We start from the raw sequence: 12,873 nt of genomic DNA, 5'->3' as shown, positions 1-12,873 counted from the left end.
CATATTTAAAGACGACTATATGGTTCCGACGACTATCATACCTTTGAAAACGATTTATCTTGCAAAGGTTGCTATCACATTCTTCTCTTCTAATAGCTCTTCGATGCGCAGCTTAAAAAGACGCCAAAACTTTAGAGCAATTTAAAGGACAAAAAAAAAAAACTCTTCTCGATTTACTTCGTGGTCAGTGTCTGCGTTCGATTGATTGCTTGCTCCACTACCTGCAAGCCCGGATTTATGGCGAGCAAACTTCCAAGACAAAGAGGAAGAAAGAACAAAAAATCTCGAGCGTTTTTCTATACCTTGACTCAATTGGAGGCGATCTACTTGGCTGGAACTGACGTCGTCGTGAGGAGCTGCTCGAAATCCCGGCTATACATGGCTGCTTTCGCAAGAGAGATCTCCAAGTTCTTCCTCACGAGCTCCCTTTGCGACTCGAGCCACTTCAATCCCTGCGGCGTACCAGCGAGCTCCGCCATTGTTTTTGGATAGCTTATTGGAGCAGGCATCGCTCGCAGCTTTCTTCTACTTACGTGCAATCCGTTCAACCTGAGCAGACAACGCACATTAGCAAATCGAAGCAAACGCACGCACAAACAAATAGAAAAAGCCTTACTTGTCCAGGATTTTCGCCATGTTTTTGATCTCAGACGCACTGTAATAAATGTCCACGACGCCATCCATCCGGGGATCAACCTTGTCGACTTGTCCGTAAGATTTATAGCTGCTCGCGATCTTTTCACGTGCATCTGCTGGGATATTAGATAGCCTTACTACTGTCGTTAGAGGAATATCGACTCTGGTCAGTTTCAGGGATTTCCCACCAAGGATCACTTTAGAAGCTGCCAAAGCGGTATCCTTTTCTATCTCGCTCTGCAACAAAAACGAAAAGAACAGGTGTAAGGCTCCAGCAAGTCGGATAGAAAGAATGGCAGACAAAAGTACCTTGAATTCAACGTACGCAGTCGTGTTTCCGCCAGAGCTATGCTTTGTCTGTGAGTTGACGACTTCTCCATACTGCCCCAAGGCATCGATGATCTGAGGAAGGCTTGCATGCGGTATGCTCTCGAGGGCTAGAGTGCATCGCCTCTTTTCGGGGGGCAAGGCCAGATCGTCCATAGTCTTTGTAACTGCTAAGCTTGTTTTGTTTTTGTTCGACTTTGCAGCGTCATCGTCCGAGTCAGACTCTTGCTTCTGTTGTTTCTCTTTCGGAGCTCCGTTCTTTGAAGTTTCGGTTTGAACTTTGATGCCCCTGATAATGATCTCCTTTTTCAGCGCAGAGTTCAGTGCCTCTTCAGTCTGTCAATAAGTTGAATGATTAGAACAAAAGCGTGGAGCTTCTATAGTACTTACCGTGAAATCCACAAAACCATAGATGTACTTTGCGCCAGGATTTCGACTTCGAACGATTTGGATCCTATGAATGTCTCCACAGCTCCGAAAAGCGGCCTTGACATCCGACTCTGTCGCTTGAGGAGCGAGGAACTTTATGTATAATCCATGCCTCGGTTGCAAATCACTTCGAAACAAAGGTTGTGCTGGATTCTTGTCCTCGGACCCCGCCGGCAAATCCACCTCACTGTCGCTGCTCTCACTTTCGCTATCGTCTTCTTCAGTTGAGTCACATGCAGCTGACTGCCTTGGAGGCGGCGGCGGCGTGATAGCAGGCCGAGCCGATGGCGCTTGAGACGGACGCGTTGGAGTCGCTTTCGCCGATGCAATGCTGTGGAGCTTCTCCCACAAACTGAAGGCCGGTTCTTTTACTTCCGCTGCTGCTTGGACCTCCTTCTTTCCCTGATCCTTCACGCCTGTTTCTGAACTCGTCGCTTTGGAGCTTAACGGCGTGCTTGAACCAGGAGAGGGAGTACTAGCCGCAATATGAGAAGTCGAAGTTGCTACACTCATGTTGGCTGGACCGTCGCTAGAAGCCTTTTGCGTTGAAGCTGGCGATGACTTGGAAGCCGTCGCTGGCTTAGAACTAGCAGCAGCGTCCGGAACGCCGTTCTTATTTAGCTCCGGCTCTAGGCGTTCCAGCACCTTGGGGGCGATTGTTCTAGCTCCGCCAAACTGTTTTGTCAGGATGTAAGCTTTTGGAAGACATCCTTTCTCGGCCCAATGCCTAACGAAACGTTTAGCTACATTCTCCAGATTCTAGAAAAAAAACGGAGCTTACTTGCGGACATAGGCCTCCATGCGCAAAATCCTCTCCTCGCGAATCGCCGCATTCTTGTCCACTGCCGCTGCCGCCGGCTCTTGCAATGCAGCTGGGAAGTGTGAGCATGCCTGTGAAATCGCGGAAGAAAAATGCGCATTCTTGATCTTACCGGCAGACTGGGAGAGGTTTCGCGCGAATGTGGATCGTCGCAGCAAGATCGGCGCGGATTGTATAACGCCGCGCGCAATCACCTGCTTGAGCATTGTGGGCGCTACCTTAAACCCTAACCCTATGAACCCTAAAAAAGTGATAAACCCCAAATAAGCCAGTGGGATTGTGCCACGTACTGACATAGCGTTGTAGGGCTCTTCGCGTAGAGGAAGAGAATGGCGCCCAAGCAGTGATCGTTTTACCCGTATGTTGAGCTAGGATCGACGGAAATATGGAGCCGGATAGCATTTCTGGATTCACAGATGAGAGATATCTCCGCGATCCTCTTTCATGCCTTGGCACGGAGGCCTTGATAGATCTATTCTCGCCTCCTCGCTACAATGTGGCTTCTTCTCTAGATTATTCGCAAGATTTTGAGGGAGATAGAGGACAATCACACTCTTCGAACAAGAATTTGCTAGAAATCCCTGCAGGAAGTAGGGAGGAACAGATAGACGACGAGGAAATAGAAGATGATCGAGAGTGCTTGCGGAGAGATTTTACCGATCCTGGCAATTCCGAAGAAGAAGAAGAAAAAGAAAAAGAAAAAGAGACTAGTGGTCCAGGCCTACAAAAGGAGGACACTTACTCACAGGTATGAGGTTCTTGTGTGTTTGTGTTGCTTCTAAGTTTTCTCTTTATGTTTTTGTTCTAGGCGACTGGTGCGAAAAATCCAGATAGTAGCCGAGCTAGCTTGGAAGCGATTGACGATGCAAAAGCTTTAAAAACTCTCGACGAACACAGACCGGATGTAGTGGGAGTGGTGGAAACTCAAGCAAAGGATTGCTCGCACGGAATCATGGTAGTAAATGAGGCCGAGTTAGAGGAAGTGGTGGATACTCGAGGCAAGAACGATAAGTCGGATCTAGTGACGGGGATGATGCGAAGGGGAGAGAAAAACCACGACAGTAACGATAGTCATGCAACACGAATTGATCCTTCACCCGAAGAAGATAGTCTCGAGGGTGGTGGCTGGGTATGCCCGAGAGCTGGAAGAAAACGCAGGAAAGGCTTGCGCCAAGGAGTTTTGGACGGCTGGCTAGTCTCTACCGTACATGGGTCAACCAAGGCAGCGTCATTTCGTCGAAGCCCCCCGAGTTTCCGGTAGATGCAAGAGCTCCTGAGCGATGGCGGACGCGGCAGTGCTCGCAAGCAGCGTCATCACAAGCTTCATTCAAGGTGTGAAGGCTCTCAAGGACGCGTCTGTGAATCTAGATGAGGCGCCATCGAACTTTCAGAACTTGAAGAGGTTAGTGACCCAGCTAGAGAGCTCCGTGACCAAGACAGAGAAGAAGTACGCGAACAAGCTTCACAATGACGAGTTTCGGGCCAGGCTTCGAGATTTACGTGAGCTTGTCCAGGAGTTTAGCACTGAGGTAGGAAAGGCCGAGAGGCTCACTTCCAGGAAAGGATTGACACGGGTCATGGCGTGCTGCTGGTCAGCAGCTGTCGGGGACGAGCTGCTGAGAATCGCATACTCCATGGAATCCCAGCTGCAGAAATGGTTTGAGCAGCAAAATGTTCCAGTCAGCATCGAAGAGGCCATGGAGAGGTACGCTCAAGGACTACCATCTTACTTAACTTTGCAACCAGAGGATGGCTACCAGCCATTGCGCTCTAAAGTCCAGGAGGTGTGCGATCTTCTCGCGAGCAGCCCTCACAAGGTTGTCCTCGTGCACGGCCTCTCTGGTATCGGGAAGTCATCGCTTGCTCATTTTGTGGGAGCAAGCTCTCTGCCAACGAGATTCGTAGACGGCAGCTTGAAAGTTTTGCTTGGCTATGGGTGTAGCAGAGCTGCATTGGGAAACAACACTAAAGAGTACCAGAAAGACTTTGCTGAGAAGATTGTTCACCTCCTACGGACGCAGCTGGGCTATAAGAAGCACGACCTCGACGGCATAAGCTTGAAAGAAGCCTTCGTTATCTTAGAGGAGACGCTCAAGGAGAAGAACTACTTGATCATCGTTGACGATGTGTGGGAGGCAGACGTGGTGATCCGGTTCATGAAACTCCAGGGGAATCAGTGTAAGTACCTGGTGACAACAAGGCTATATGCGATGGTTTCGAGTGACGTTGACAAAGTGGAGGTAACGAAGGAAGACGTCGCTCAAGTTGGAAAAGAAATCCTACGGCACCACAGCCAAGTGCAAGACTTACCGGTACAAGTATAGTTTTTCCTTTTAATCTTTCGGCTGTTAACGAGTATTCTCAGGAACTTGCTGACGAACTCCTACATCGTTGCGGACATCATCCTCTCACAGTCACTGTGATCGGTCAGGCTCTGGAAGGAGAATCCAGGCACGAGCAATGGCTTCAGGCAATTAACGATCTTTCGATTTATGCCAGCCGAGCCCCTGTTCCAAACAAGGATCTCATGGACTACGACGTATCAAACGCCGCTACTGTGTTTGGTTCCCTCGAGTTTAGCCTGAAGGCGATGGAAAAGGAGACGAGGGAGTTTTTCACCGCTTTTGCTGCACTATCATGGGTGGAACCAATTCCAGAGCCATGTCTCGAAGAAATGTGGCGTGCTCTTGGGCTGCAAGGAACTTTTCGGCTGGCTATAGGTGCTCTTCTGAAAGGCTCTTTGATCGGCAAGCATAAGTCGTCCTACAGCTACATTATTCACGACATGGTCGCTCTCTACCTTGCCGAGAAAGACCACGAACGCTTGGAACTCCTGAAACTTCCGGACTCCTCCATAGAGCTAGCCACAGTAGCTCCGTGGCTTTATAGATACGGGAAAGAAAGACCGAGAAAAATGGCAGGGGATGCTCTTCTCAGGATCCTCGGGTCAAGGAACGAAGCTCTACAGGCTAGCGTTTTCGACGCGACTATAAACCTGTGCTCCCTTTGCAAGACGTATCAAGACTGGTCGGAGACTAGCCAGTCATTCGTTCTACTTCTGGGGCCCGGGATCCCGAGACTTATTCCGGAACTTGTTCCCGGAGGAAAGGCAGCACAGTCGGCTCTCCGCTTCATCGCAAACTACTATACTCCAAGCGACTGGGAGTACAACTTGAGCAGTTTTATAGACACTGGAATAATTCATCATATCCGGCAACTTCTGAAGCCCGACGATGACTCACTGTCGAGCATGGTTCACGTCTTGAAGAAGCTGGCAACGTTTATTTCCGCTGCCGAGAACGCTCAAGAAACTCTGCGAATTATGCCCATCGACGAGCTGGTTAAGCTGCTGGATCCTTCTTCAAAGACCACGCGGAACTTTGTGGGAAGCAGTGCGATGGACGCTTTGATTGCGATCGCCGAAGCCGGTGGACAGGACGTAGTGGATCGTATGTTCTCGGCGGGCCTGGGGGCGATGATGGTCCAGCACATCAGATCCGACTTTGACGAGTTTGCGGGGTGCGGCATGAAGGAGCTCAACGTCTTAAGAGAGCGCTATCTGGAAGGAGGATCAACCATCGTCGACACTTTCCGGCGATCAAACCTGTATGACAAGATGCCGGAGAGGCATGCAGCGTTCTTCGACGACAGCTTTTCTCTGGCATAAGTGTGTTCCTCGACACTCGTTTCAAGCTGGACAAGCGCTTTTGCAAAGAAAGGTACCGAGCTTTATTGAGTTGTTTATGCGACGAGAGTGGCACTTATTTTCAGAGTTGTTTCCGAGCTTGCCGCGGTGGGCACAACGTGGTTGTAGGTATGTTTCCCATTACAACTATTTAAGCGGTTCTGACTTTTGTTTTCTTGTGAATTTCCTTACAGACATGCGATGTTGATGGCACGGGGAAAGCATGGATTGCTTTGATTACGACGATCGTGTGCTGTGAATTTTGTGAGCGTATAAGCATGTGGTACCCTCAGGTCAGTGAATTATTTTCTTGTTTGTACATGAGGACATTCACCCGTCTACGTCTGCGCACATCTGTATAGCCTTTGAACTTCAAAGTGATCCGCACCACACATCTGGCTATGGATGTTCCTCAAAAGAAAGGCAGTCCCTGTACTCTCTCAGATTTCCAGGTCTGGTCGTTGTTCGAGACATAAACTGGGGGGAGATACTACCTAGTTGAAGCTTTAGCAGGCGAGGTGTTTGCAATGGCCAGTGGTATGGAATCGACGAGAGATCTCTCCGGTGGAGCGGCAAATGGTTCTCGAGTTTCTCTCCAATTGGATGGAGATGGTGAAGCAGCTTCTCTTTCCCGACTCCAGCAGATGAGCAGGCAGACAGGTTTCCAACTCGCTGCAGCGTTTGGAAGCGCATCCAGTAGCCGCAATGCGGAGCACGCGTTGAGTTCCAGACAGGGATTTGGATTCATGCAAAGCTACATGACCGCTGGTAAGCTTTCAGAAATTTCTGCCCTTTGGACGCTTATTCTCACCGTTGCAGGCGTTTGTAATCCTGGAAGATGGTCTCTTCGCCCTTGGAGCCATTACAAAACAACTGAAAATCAAGGCCAGAGCGTGCTTCTAAAGCTCACTCCAAATCTTCCGCATAACACGGATAAGACGGGTGATCTTTCACTTTCTCTCGGACCGCCGTCGTCGTCTTCGTCGCCTCCAACACCAAAACAGCCAGCGTTCTCTGGAGAGTTTACAATGTTATACGATGGCAAAGTGGCCGTGTACGAAAGCATGCCTATCGATAAGGTAAGTTTTGCTTCTTACTCTATTTCGATTTTCTTGACCACTGTATGTTCTAGGCTCAAGCTATAATGCTTCTGGCCGGGAGCGTGGCATCTGGTAGCTCGGAAACAGCCGCCGCTGCAGTAAATCTACTGCTCTCCGCCAACAACATATCCCAGAGCTCCTCGTCAAACTCAAAATGTTCAGGTAAATTCTTGCTTCGCTATTTCAAGCTCCAAACGTTTCATCACTGCGCAGCACTGCCACAAGCTAGAAAAGCCTCTCTCCAAAGGTTCCTGGAGAAGAGAAAAGAAAGGTAACTAGTTGCTTCGTTCATTTTTTCTTGCCAGCCAGATAAAAGAAGTCATTTCTTTCTCTTCTTCTCCACCAGATGCGCATCGACTGCTCCTTATCCAATCAAAAAAACCTCATCTCTTCCTGGTAGTCCCCACAGCGATCCTCAGTAAGCAAAGCTTATAACAAGCGCTCACAGGTACTTCTCATTCTTTTTCCCTGAGCTAAGCAACTCGTTCGCGAACACCTGTGCTCTTGTTTAGTTCCACTCTCCGCGTAGACATTGGAGAGCACTATATAACTCTGTGCTTGGCGGGGCTGATACCGGACACCTGGCACTGGCCTCCTTTACTCGAGGAAGATCCCTTGAGTTCTACAAGCTCCCAGCAGCATCATCCGCACCGACGCCGCAGCTTGAAACGGCATCTTGCGAATGAGCTCCTCGGCATCCTCCAGCCTTCCATGCGAGAGCAGTGGTCGTCCGTCCGGCCAACGTGGTAGTCGTGGATCATCGAGACGAAGAACTCGGCCTTGGCCGTGGCTGCAAGCTGCGAGGACGCACAGCAGAGTTACGTCGTCGGCCCGCTGCTGCATCCGGTGGCCGCCTCCGACGCGCAGCCGTGCCTGGCCGAGGTGGCGATCATCGAGCTCCAGCGGGAGGTGTTGAGCGGATTGGTGCTGCTGCTGTAGAGGAAGATCCGGGACGCGTCCTCGAGGGTGCCGCATTTGCCGTAGGCGCTCATCAGGGTGGTGCTGGAAGCCGCTCTTGTGGACGCAGCTGTGGATGCTCCTCACCTCCGGCAGCGCGATCAAGCTCGACCAGGCCAGCAAAATGGAGGTGAAGTCTTGGCATCGGCGCGGTGGCTGCTGGATCGTTCTTCAAAGGCTATGCTGAACTTTGTGAGAAGCAGTGCGATGGACGCAAATGTCTCTAAAAGATATTAAGTAACAAAGCCGAAGTAGTGGATCGTATGTTCTCAGGAGATGATGGTCCAGCACATATGGTCCGACTTCAAAGAGTTTGGGCGTGTGGCATGAACCGCTTGAGAGAACGCTATCTGGAAGGAGTAGAGACTTTCCGACGATCAAAGCTGTATGACAAGACGTCGGAGAGGCTTTTTGACTGAAAGCTTTTCTTGACACGCGTTTCAAGCTTCTTTGCAGGTACAAAAGGTAGAGCCACTACAAAACAACTCCTAAAGCCCGCTCCAAATTTTTCTCATAACACAGATAAGACTGGTGATGTTTCACTTTCTCTCCGACCACTGTCGTCCTCTTCGTCGTCGCCTGCAACACCAAAAGAGCCAGCTTTCTCGCTCAGTGCCGACCACCTGCACAAAAAAAGCTCAATGTAAGAACCAGACAATTCGACCGACATTCTGCTCACTCGCCAAGCTCGGGATCTTCACCAACAGTGGAAACGTTTTAGTCTCTTTCGTCGAGGATGGAGCATGTACCTCGTGCATTTTAACCATGATTATATCAAGAGCAAAGGAAGGATATATGCCTTCTCCCCTACATCAAACACGCAGTGCCAAGTTCTGCATTAAAATACTCCCAAATATGGAGTGCAATTTGTAAATTGCACCAAGTTGTTAATTTCTGATTGGATGTTAGATAAATGAGTTTTTGGTTTGTTTAAGCAAATCTATAGGATGGTAGTGGATATACCTAGGATATTCTTGGATATTCTAGGATATTTTACCATCTGACAGTTGTTATTCATTTAAATTAATTTTGTATTTATGATTTATACATTTTTTTATAATTTATAAATTTTCTTAAACCCTTTTTAGTATATTCTTTTTTATTCTATCATCTAATGATTGATATGCAATAAGATTAATCTTGTGTTTATAAATTACAAACATACTTATAATTATAAACTTTATTTGATCAATTGGATTAATAAGTAAGAATACTACTACTATTAAGTAAACCAAACGTTATTATATGCAATGCATAACAATTTATTTATATACACAAATATCTCTTTATAATGGAAACCATGAGTCATATAACCTATGCATGGATGCCACATGCATTCATGGTATCCATGAATCATGAGTTTTTCTCAATGGGTCCTGGGTTAGGGCCAAAACATAAGGCACACACTATATGGTGAGCGTATGTTGTTGAGTCCAAAAACATGGAGATAAGGTGTTGACAAGCATTCGAAAACCTTTTTGCAAATAAAAGGATTTGCTAGTGTACAATTCAATGAGTAAGCTCAAATAGTTATGTGAAACACTATATGAGGAGGCAAATAACATTTTGTCCTCTGCTTCTAAAAGTGGTTCCATAATGTGGAAGAAGTGGTGGAAGACAATGTTTTGCCTGTAATTAGAAATTTCACACTCATATCTGTAACTTTTTAATTTCTAAAACATTGAAGACTTTTTTGCGAACAAGAGGATTTTCTAGTCTAGATGCATTTAGCACCTAGCTACTCCTCAAGATTTTTAATATGAAAACTATATACCTAGGAAACTACCTCTAAATTACAAGACCAATGTTGTACAAATATGTTATAGAAATATATATATTGTCATTCTCAATTGGAAGGGTGTATATAATAGAGTACCAACAGAGGAGGTATATAAACTAACCTAGCTATAAATAGCTGGTATCATCAACTTCCAATATAGTTATCAAACAATAAAATATAGATTCAGCTAATGGTAAGTTCACAAAGCATTAGCAATGCATGATCTGGCAAAGCTATAATAGAGGCATCTGTCTAAAATTTGAAGACAGATTTACACTAATGTGAAGCTTTATATGTTATGCCATATAAACTATGAATAAATTTCATTGTAATTATGAAGACTTAAACATTTTATGTGGTAGCATATTACAAGTTTGTATCATATAAATTCTACATTCACGCTTTGATATGTGGGGCAACTCATTATATAGTCACTTGCAAGCTATCAACCACCATGTAATTTTCAACACATATATATGGGCTATATATAGATTTGGCTGGCCTAAAGAGTGATAATGCTCATGAACATAATGTAATAGAGAGCAAGTTGGAATGTTGTTAGGATCTTCAAGACAAAAGTTTTATTTGTGGGATATTAACAAGAAACCAACTTTGACTTTAATATTTTCTAATGTATATTCATCACTACTAACCTCCCTATCTTGCAATGCATTGACAACTTATAGGATGAATTGTACGAGCATGTGGTGTGATTCTATAAGAACCTATTTGAATGGATGGATGATATTGACATATTGGATGTTTCTAATGTGTGGCACAAACAGAGTTTATGATGTGTTTTTGCTAAAATTTTATGCATAAACATGGCAACCCATTTGACAATACATCTTAGTGAATACTTTCTACCATTGCAAAGTTACTCCTTTCATGGATGAATCACTACAAAGCTATTTCTTGACCAATAAAAGTGAAAAGAACAAATTGGGCTTGAAACCAACCTCCAACTATCTCAATCCTAATAGAAATCTTACCCAAAAACAAGACCACAAGGTGTTATACAATATATTGCCATATTATAACTTTGGTCAGAATCTAATGAATAGATCATATTAAGAATTATTTAGGAATATTGTGTTTCCACAGTTGACTATGAGTTACATTGAGGTCATTCCAATCCTCACTATAATTAGAGCTCACACACTCAAACACTTATTTTCCTAAAGAAAATTTCAATAACACTTTTAAATGTTTTAAACATTATCACTATAAAGTGAATTTAACCCTTCTTATTTCCATTCTCCTCCTTTTATCTTTTGCTCCTCCCAAATCAACTGTTTAGTGATTTATAGGGTTTAGAAACAATTTGCTATGGTTTGTTTTATATTTTATTCAAGAATGTTATGTCGGTATAAATTAAGTTTTATTATAATTTTTATAATCTTAAACCTTTATTTGTTATTTTACATTTACTCTTTTCTTTATATAGATGAAATTTTTTATTTTTTTATCTCTATTTCATTACAAATTTTATTTTGACAAAAGCATAGTTTAGCTATGCTTTTGTCTCAAACTATCTCAAACTTCAAATTAGGTGGTTGTTCCTCCAAAATCTTCACTAGCTTCTCACAACAAGGAAAGTCATGGCATAAAGCCTTTAGAAAAGCATGTCGCTATCCTTGTATGGAAACTCCCACACATGGTAGCTTAAAATAATAAGCTTGGATTTATGTTCCTGGTTTGTGTCATGAAACTAATACACCTTATGGCATCTGGCTCACTTGATACAGTTATGCAATTCACAAGGTGGAAAATTAGTTACTAATGGATGATCTAGAAAAGGAATTCAAGTGTATAAAGGCCTTGATGTCATCTGAGTAGTGTTGTTAAAAAGATGCAACAGATACTACAAGGTTCACACTCTATTATTGGGATAACTTGATAAATTAACACAGGCCAATTTACCTTGAAAGAGAGGGGCATGTTACCAATCATATCTTAGAGAAGATTAGTTTGATAGTATGATTGGTTGGTGAGAATTTACAATTCCAAAGTGATTTTAATGACCATTGTTGAGGATGAAGAATTTATTGGCTCATGGGATACATTTAACTAAGTTCCTCCAAAAGCATTGTTGTAGTGACTATAGATTATTATTGTTGTGAAAAATGATTTGAACAAGGTGGTGGAGGTGAGGACTGTATATGTTGGGGTTGCAAATTAATTTACTAAATCAGGGCTTATTGACATTGCTAATTGAATTTGAGTTGCAATGGCTATGAATCCTATTGATGTTGTGAGGAAAAATTTAAGCAAGATGGTGGAGGTGAGGATTAAACATGTTGGGATTGCAAACGAATTTACTAAATTAGGGCTTATTGACATTGTTAATTAAATGCTAGGGATTGAACATGCTAGAATTGCAAATTAGTTTATTGAATCAGGGCTTATTGACATTACTAATTGAATGGTGAGTTTGCAATAGATCCTACTAATGTTGTGAGGAACAATTTGAGTAAGGTGGTGGAGGTGAGGATGGAACATGTTAGGATCCACTACAACTCAACATCCAATCAACAATATCAATAAGCTTTGATTCGATAAATTAATTTGCATTTTAGATCCTATTGATGTTTTGACTAAGGTGCTGGAGGTGAGGATTGAACATGATACCAAGCTGAGCTCAAGGAGTTTGAACAAGTTGGCTCCATTAGTTGAAAATCACTCTGCTAACAAATAAACCTTTTAGCATTCAATCAACAATGTCAATAGCCCTAATATCATGAATTGATTCATAGTTCTAGTTGTGACAATGGGACAATCATGCTTATCAATTGCAATATATGGCAAATCTCATCATTACTAACAAATTCTCTTCCATCTATGATAGCATGGAAGCTTGAGAGTATGGTGAATATATTGAAGTGTACATGCCAAGAAGATAAGCTGTTGTTTTTCTCTTGTAAACCATGATAATACATGCTCAAATCTTCTATTAAAAAACAATTTATATTAGTCATAAGTAAAATTATTAGCATTAAACATTGATTAAAAAAATTATAGAGAAGAGTTGGATTGAAAAATATTTTAAAATATACTTAGATATTCCAGGTATATTATTTACACCGAGAAACCTTGAGTATGGGCTGAAACGCATCGCACTCTAGTTCTTACCTGTATG

General features: G+C 44.0%; 2 protein-coding genes across 6 annotated transcripts; one reads left to right on the top strand and one right to left on the bottom strand.

The window, feature by feature from the left end:
• Positions 1-38: 38 nt before the first annotated feature.
• LOC9639552 lies at positions 39-2,460 on the bottom strand. Of its 2 annotated transcripts, XM_024665197.1 has the most exons (7): positions 2,325-2,460; positions 2,174-2,264; positions 1,354-2,119; positions 946-1,299; positions 617-873; positions 303-549; positions 107-221 (listed from the first exon to the last, which is right to left on the bottom strand). In XM_024665197.1, exons 1-6 carry the CDS (start codon positions 2,416-2,418, stop codon positions 324-326), a joined length of 1,788 nt encoding a protein of 595 aa, XP_024520965.1. In that variant the 5' UTR covers positions 2,419-2,460; the 3' UTR covers positions 107-221; positions 303-323. The 2 variants fall into 2 exon arrangements, with proteins under 2 accessions (XP_002991376.1, XP_024520965.1); XM_002991330.2 differs by having other exon boundaries at positions 39-549.
• A 465-nt stretch (positions 2,461-2,925) lies between these two features.
• Positions 2,926-6,352, top strand: LOC9639551. Of its 4 annotated transcripts, none has more exons than XM_024665165.1 (6): positions 2,926-2,960; positions 3,021-4,524; positions 4,578-5,931; positions 5,984-6,022; positions 6,092-6,190; positions 6,260-6,352. In XM_024665165.1, exons 2-3 carry the CDS (start codon positions 3,493-3,495, stop codon positions 5,877-5,879), a joined length of 2,334 nt encoding a protein of 777 aa, XP_024520933.1. In that variant the 5' UTR covers positions 2,926-2,960; positions 3,021-3,492; the 3' UTR covers positions 5,880-5,931; positions 5,984-6,022; positions 6,092-6,190; positions 6,260-6,352. The 4 variants fall into 4 exon arrangements, with proteins under 4 accessions (XP_024520933.1, XP_024520931.1, XP_024520932.1 ...); XM_024665163.1 differs by having other exon boundaries at positions 5,984-6,026; XM_024665164.1 differs by having other exon boundaries at positions 6,092-6,352.
• The last annotated feature ends 6,521 nt before the right edge of the window (positions 6,353-12,873 follow it).

Source organism: Selaginella moellendorffii, unplaced genomic scaffold (assembly GCF_000143415.4).
Source record: "Selaginella moellendorffii unplaced genomic scaffold, v1.0 SELMOscaffold_119, whole genome shotgun sequence".
In the NCBI taxonomy this organism is placed as follows: domain Eukaryota; kingdom Viridiplantae; phylum Streptophyta; class Lycopodiopsida; order Selaginellales; family Selaginellaceae; genus Selaginella; species Selaginella moellendorffii.
This window is presented reverse-complemented; position numbering and strand designations above follow the sequence as displayed.

Excerpts from the sequence above, each read along its gene's own strand:
- LOC9639552 (XM_002991330.2), bottom strand. The coding sequence starts at position 2,418 with ATGCTCAAGCAGGTGATTGCGCGCGGCGTTATACAATCCGCGCCGATC. Across the intron at positions 2,265-2,324 it reads AAACCTCTCCCAGTCTGCCG|CTGCATTGCAAGAGCCGGCG; the intron begins GTAAGATCAAGA and ends CACACTTCCCAG. Across the intron at positions 550-616 it reads ATGGCGAAAATCCTGGACAA|GTTGAACGGATTGCACGTAA; the intron begins GTAAGGCTTTTT and ends TTGTCTGCTCAG.
- LOC9639551 (XM_024665165.1), top strand. The coding sequence starts at position 3,493 with ATGGCGGACGCGGCAGTGCTCGCAAGCAGCGTCATCACAAGCTTCATT. Across the intron at positions 4,525-4,577 it reads GCCAAGTGCAAGACTTACCG|GAACTTGCTGACGAACTCCT; the intron begins GTACAAGTATAG and ends GAGTATTCTCAG.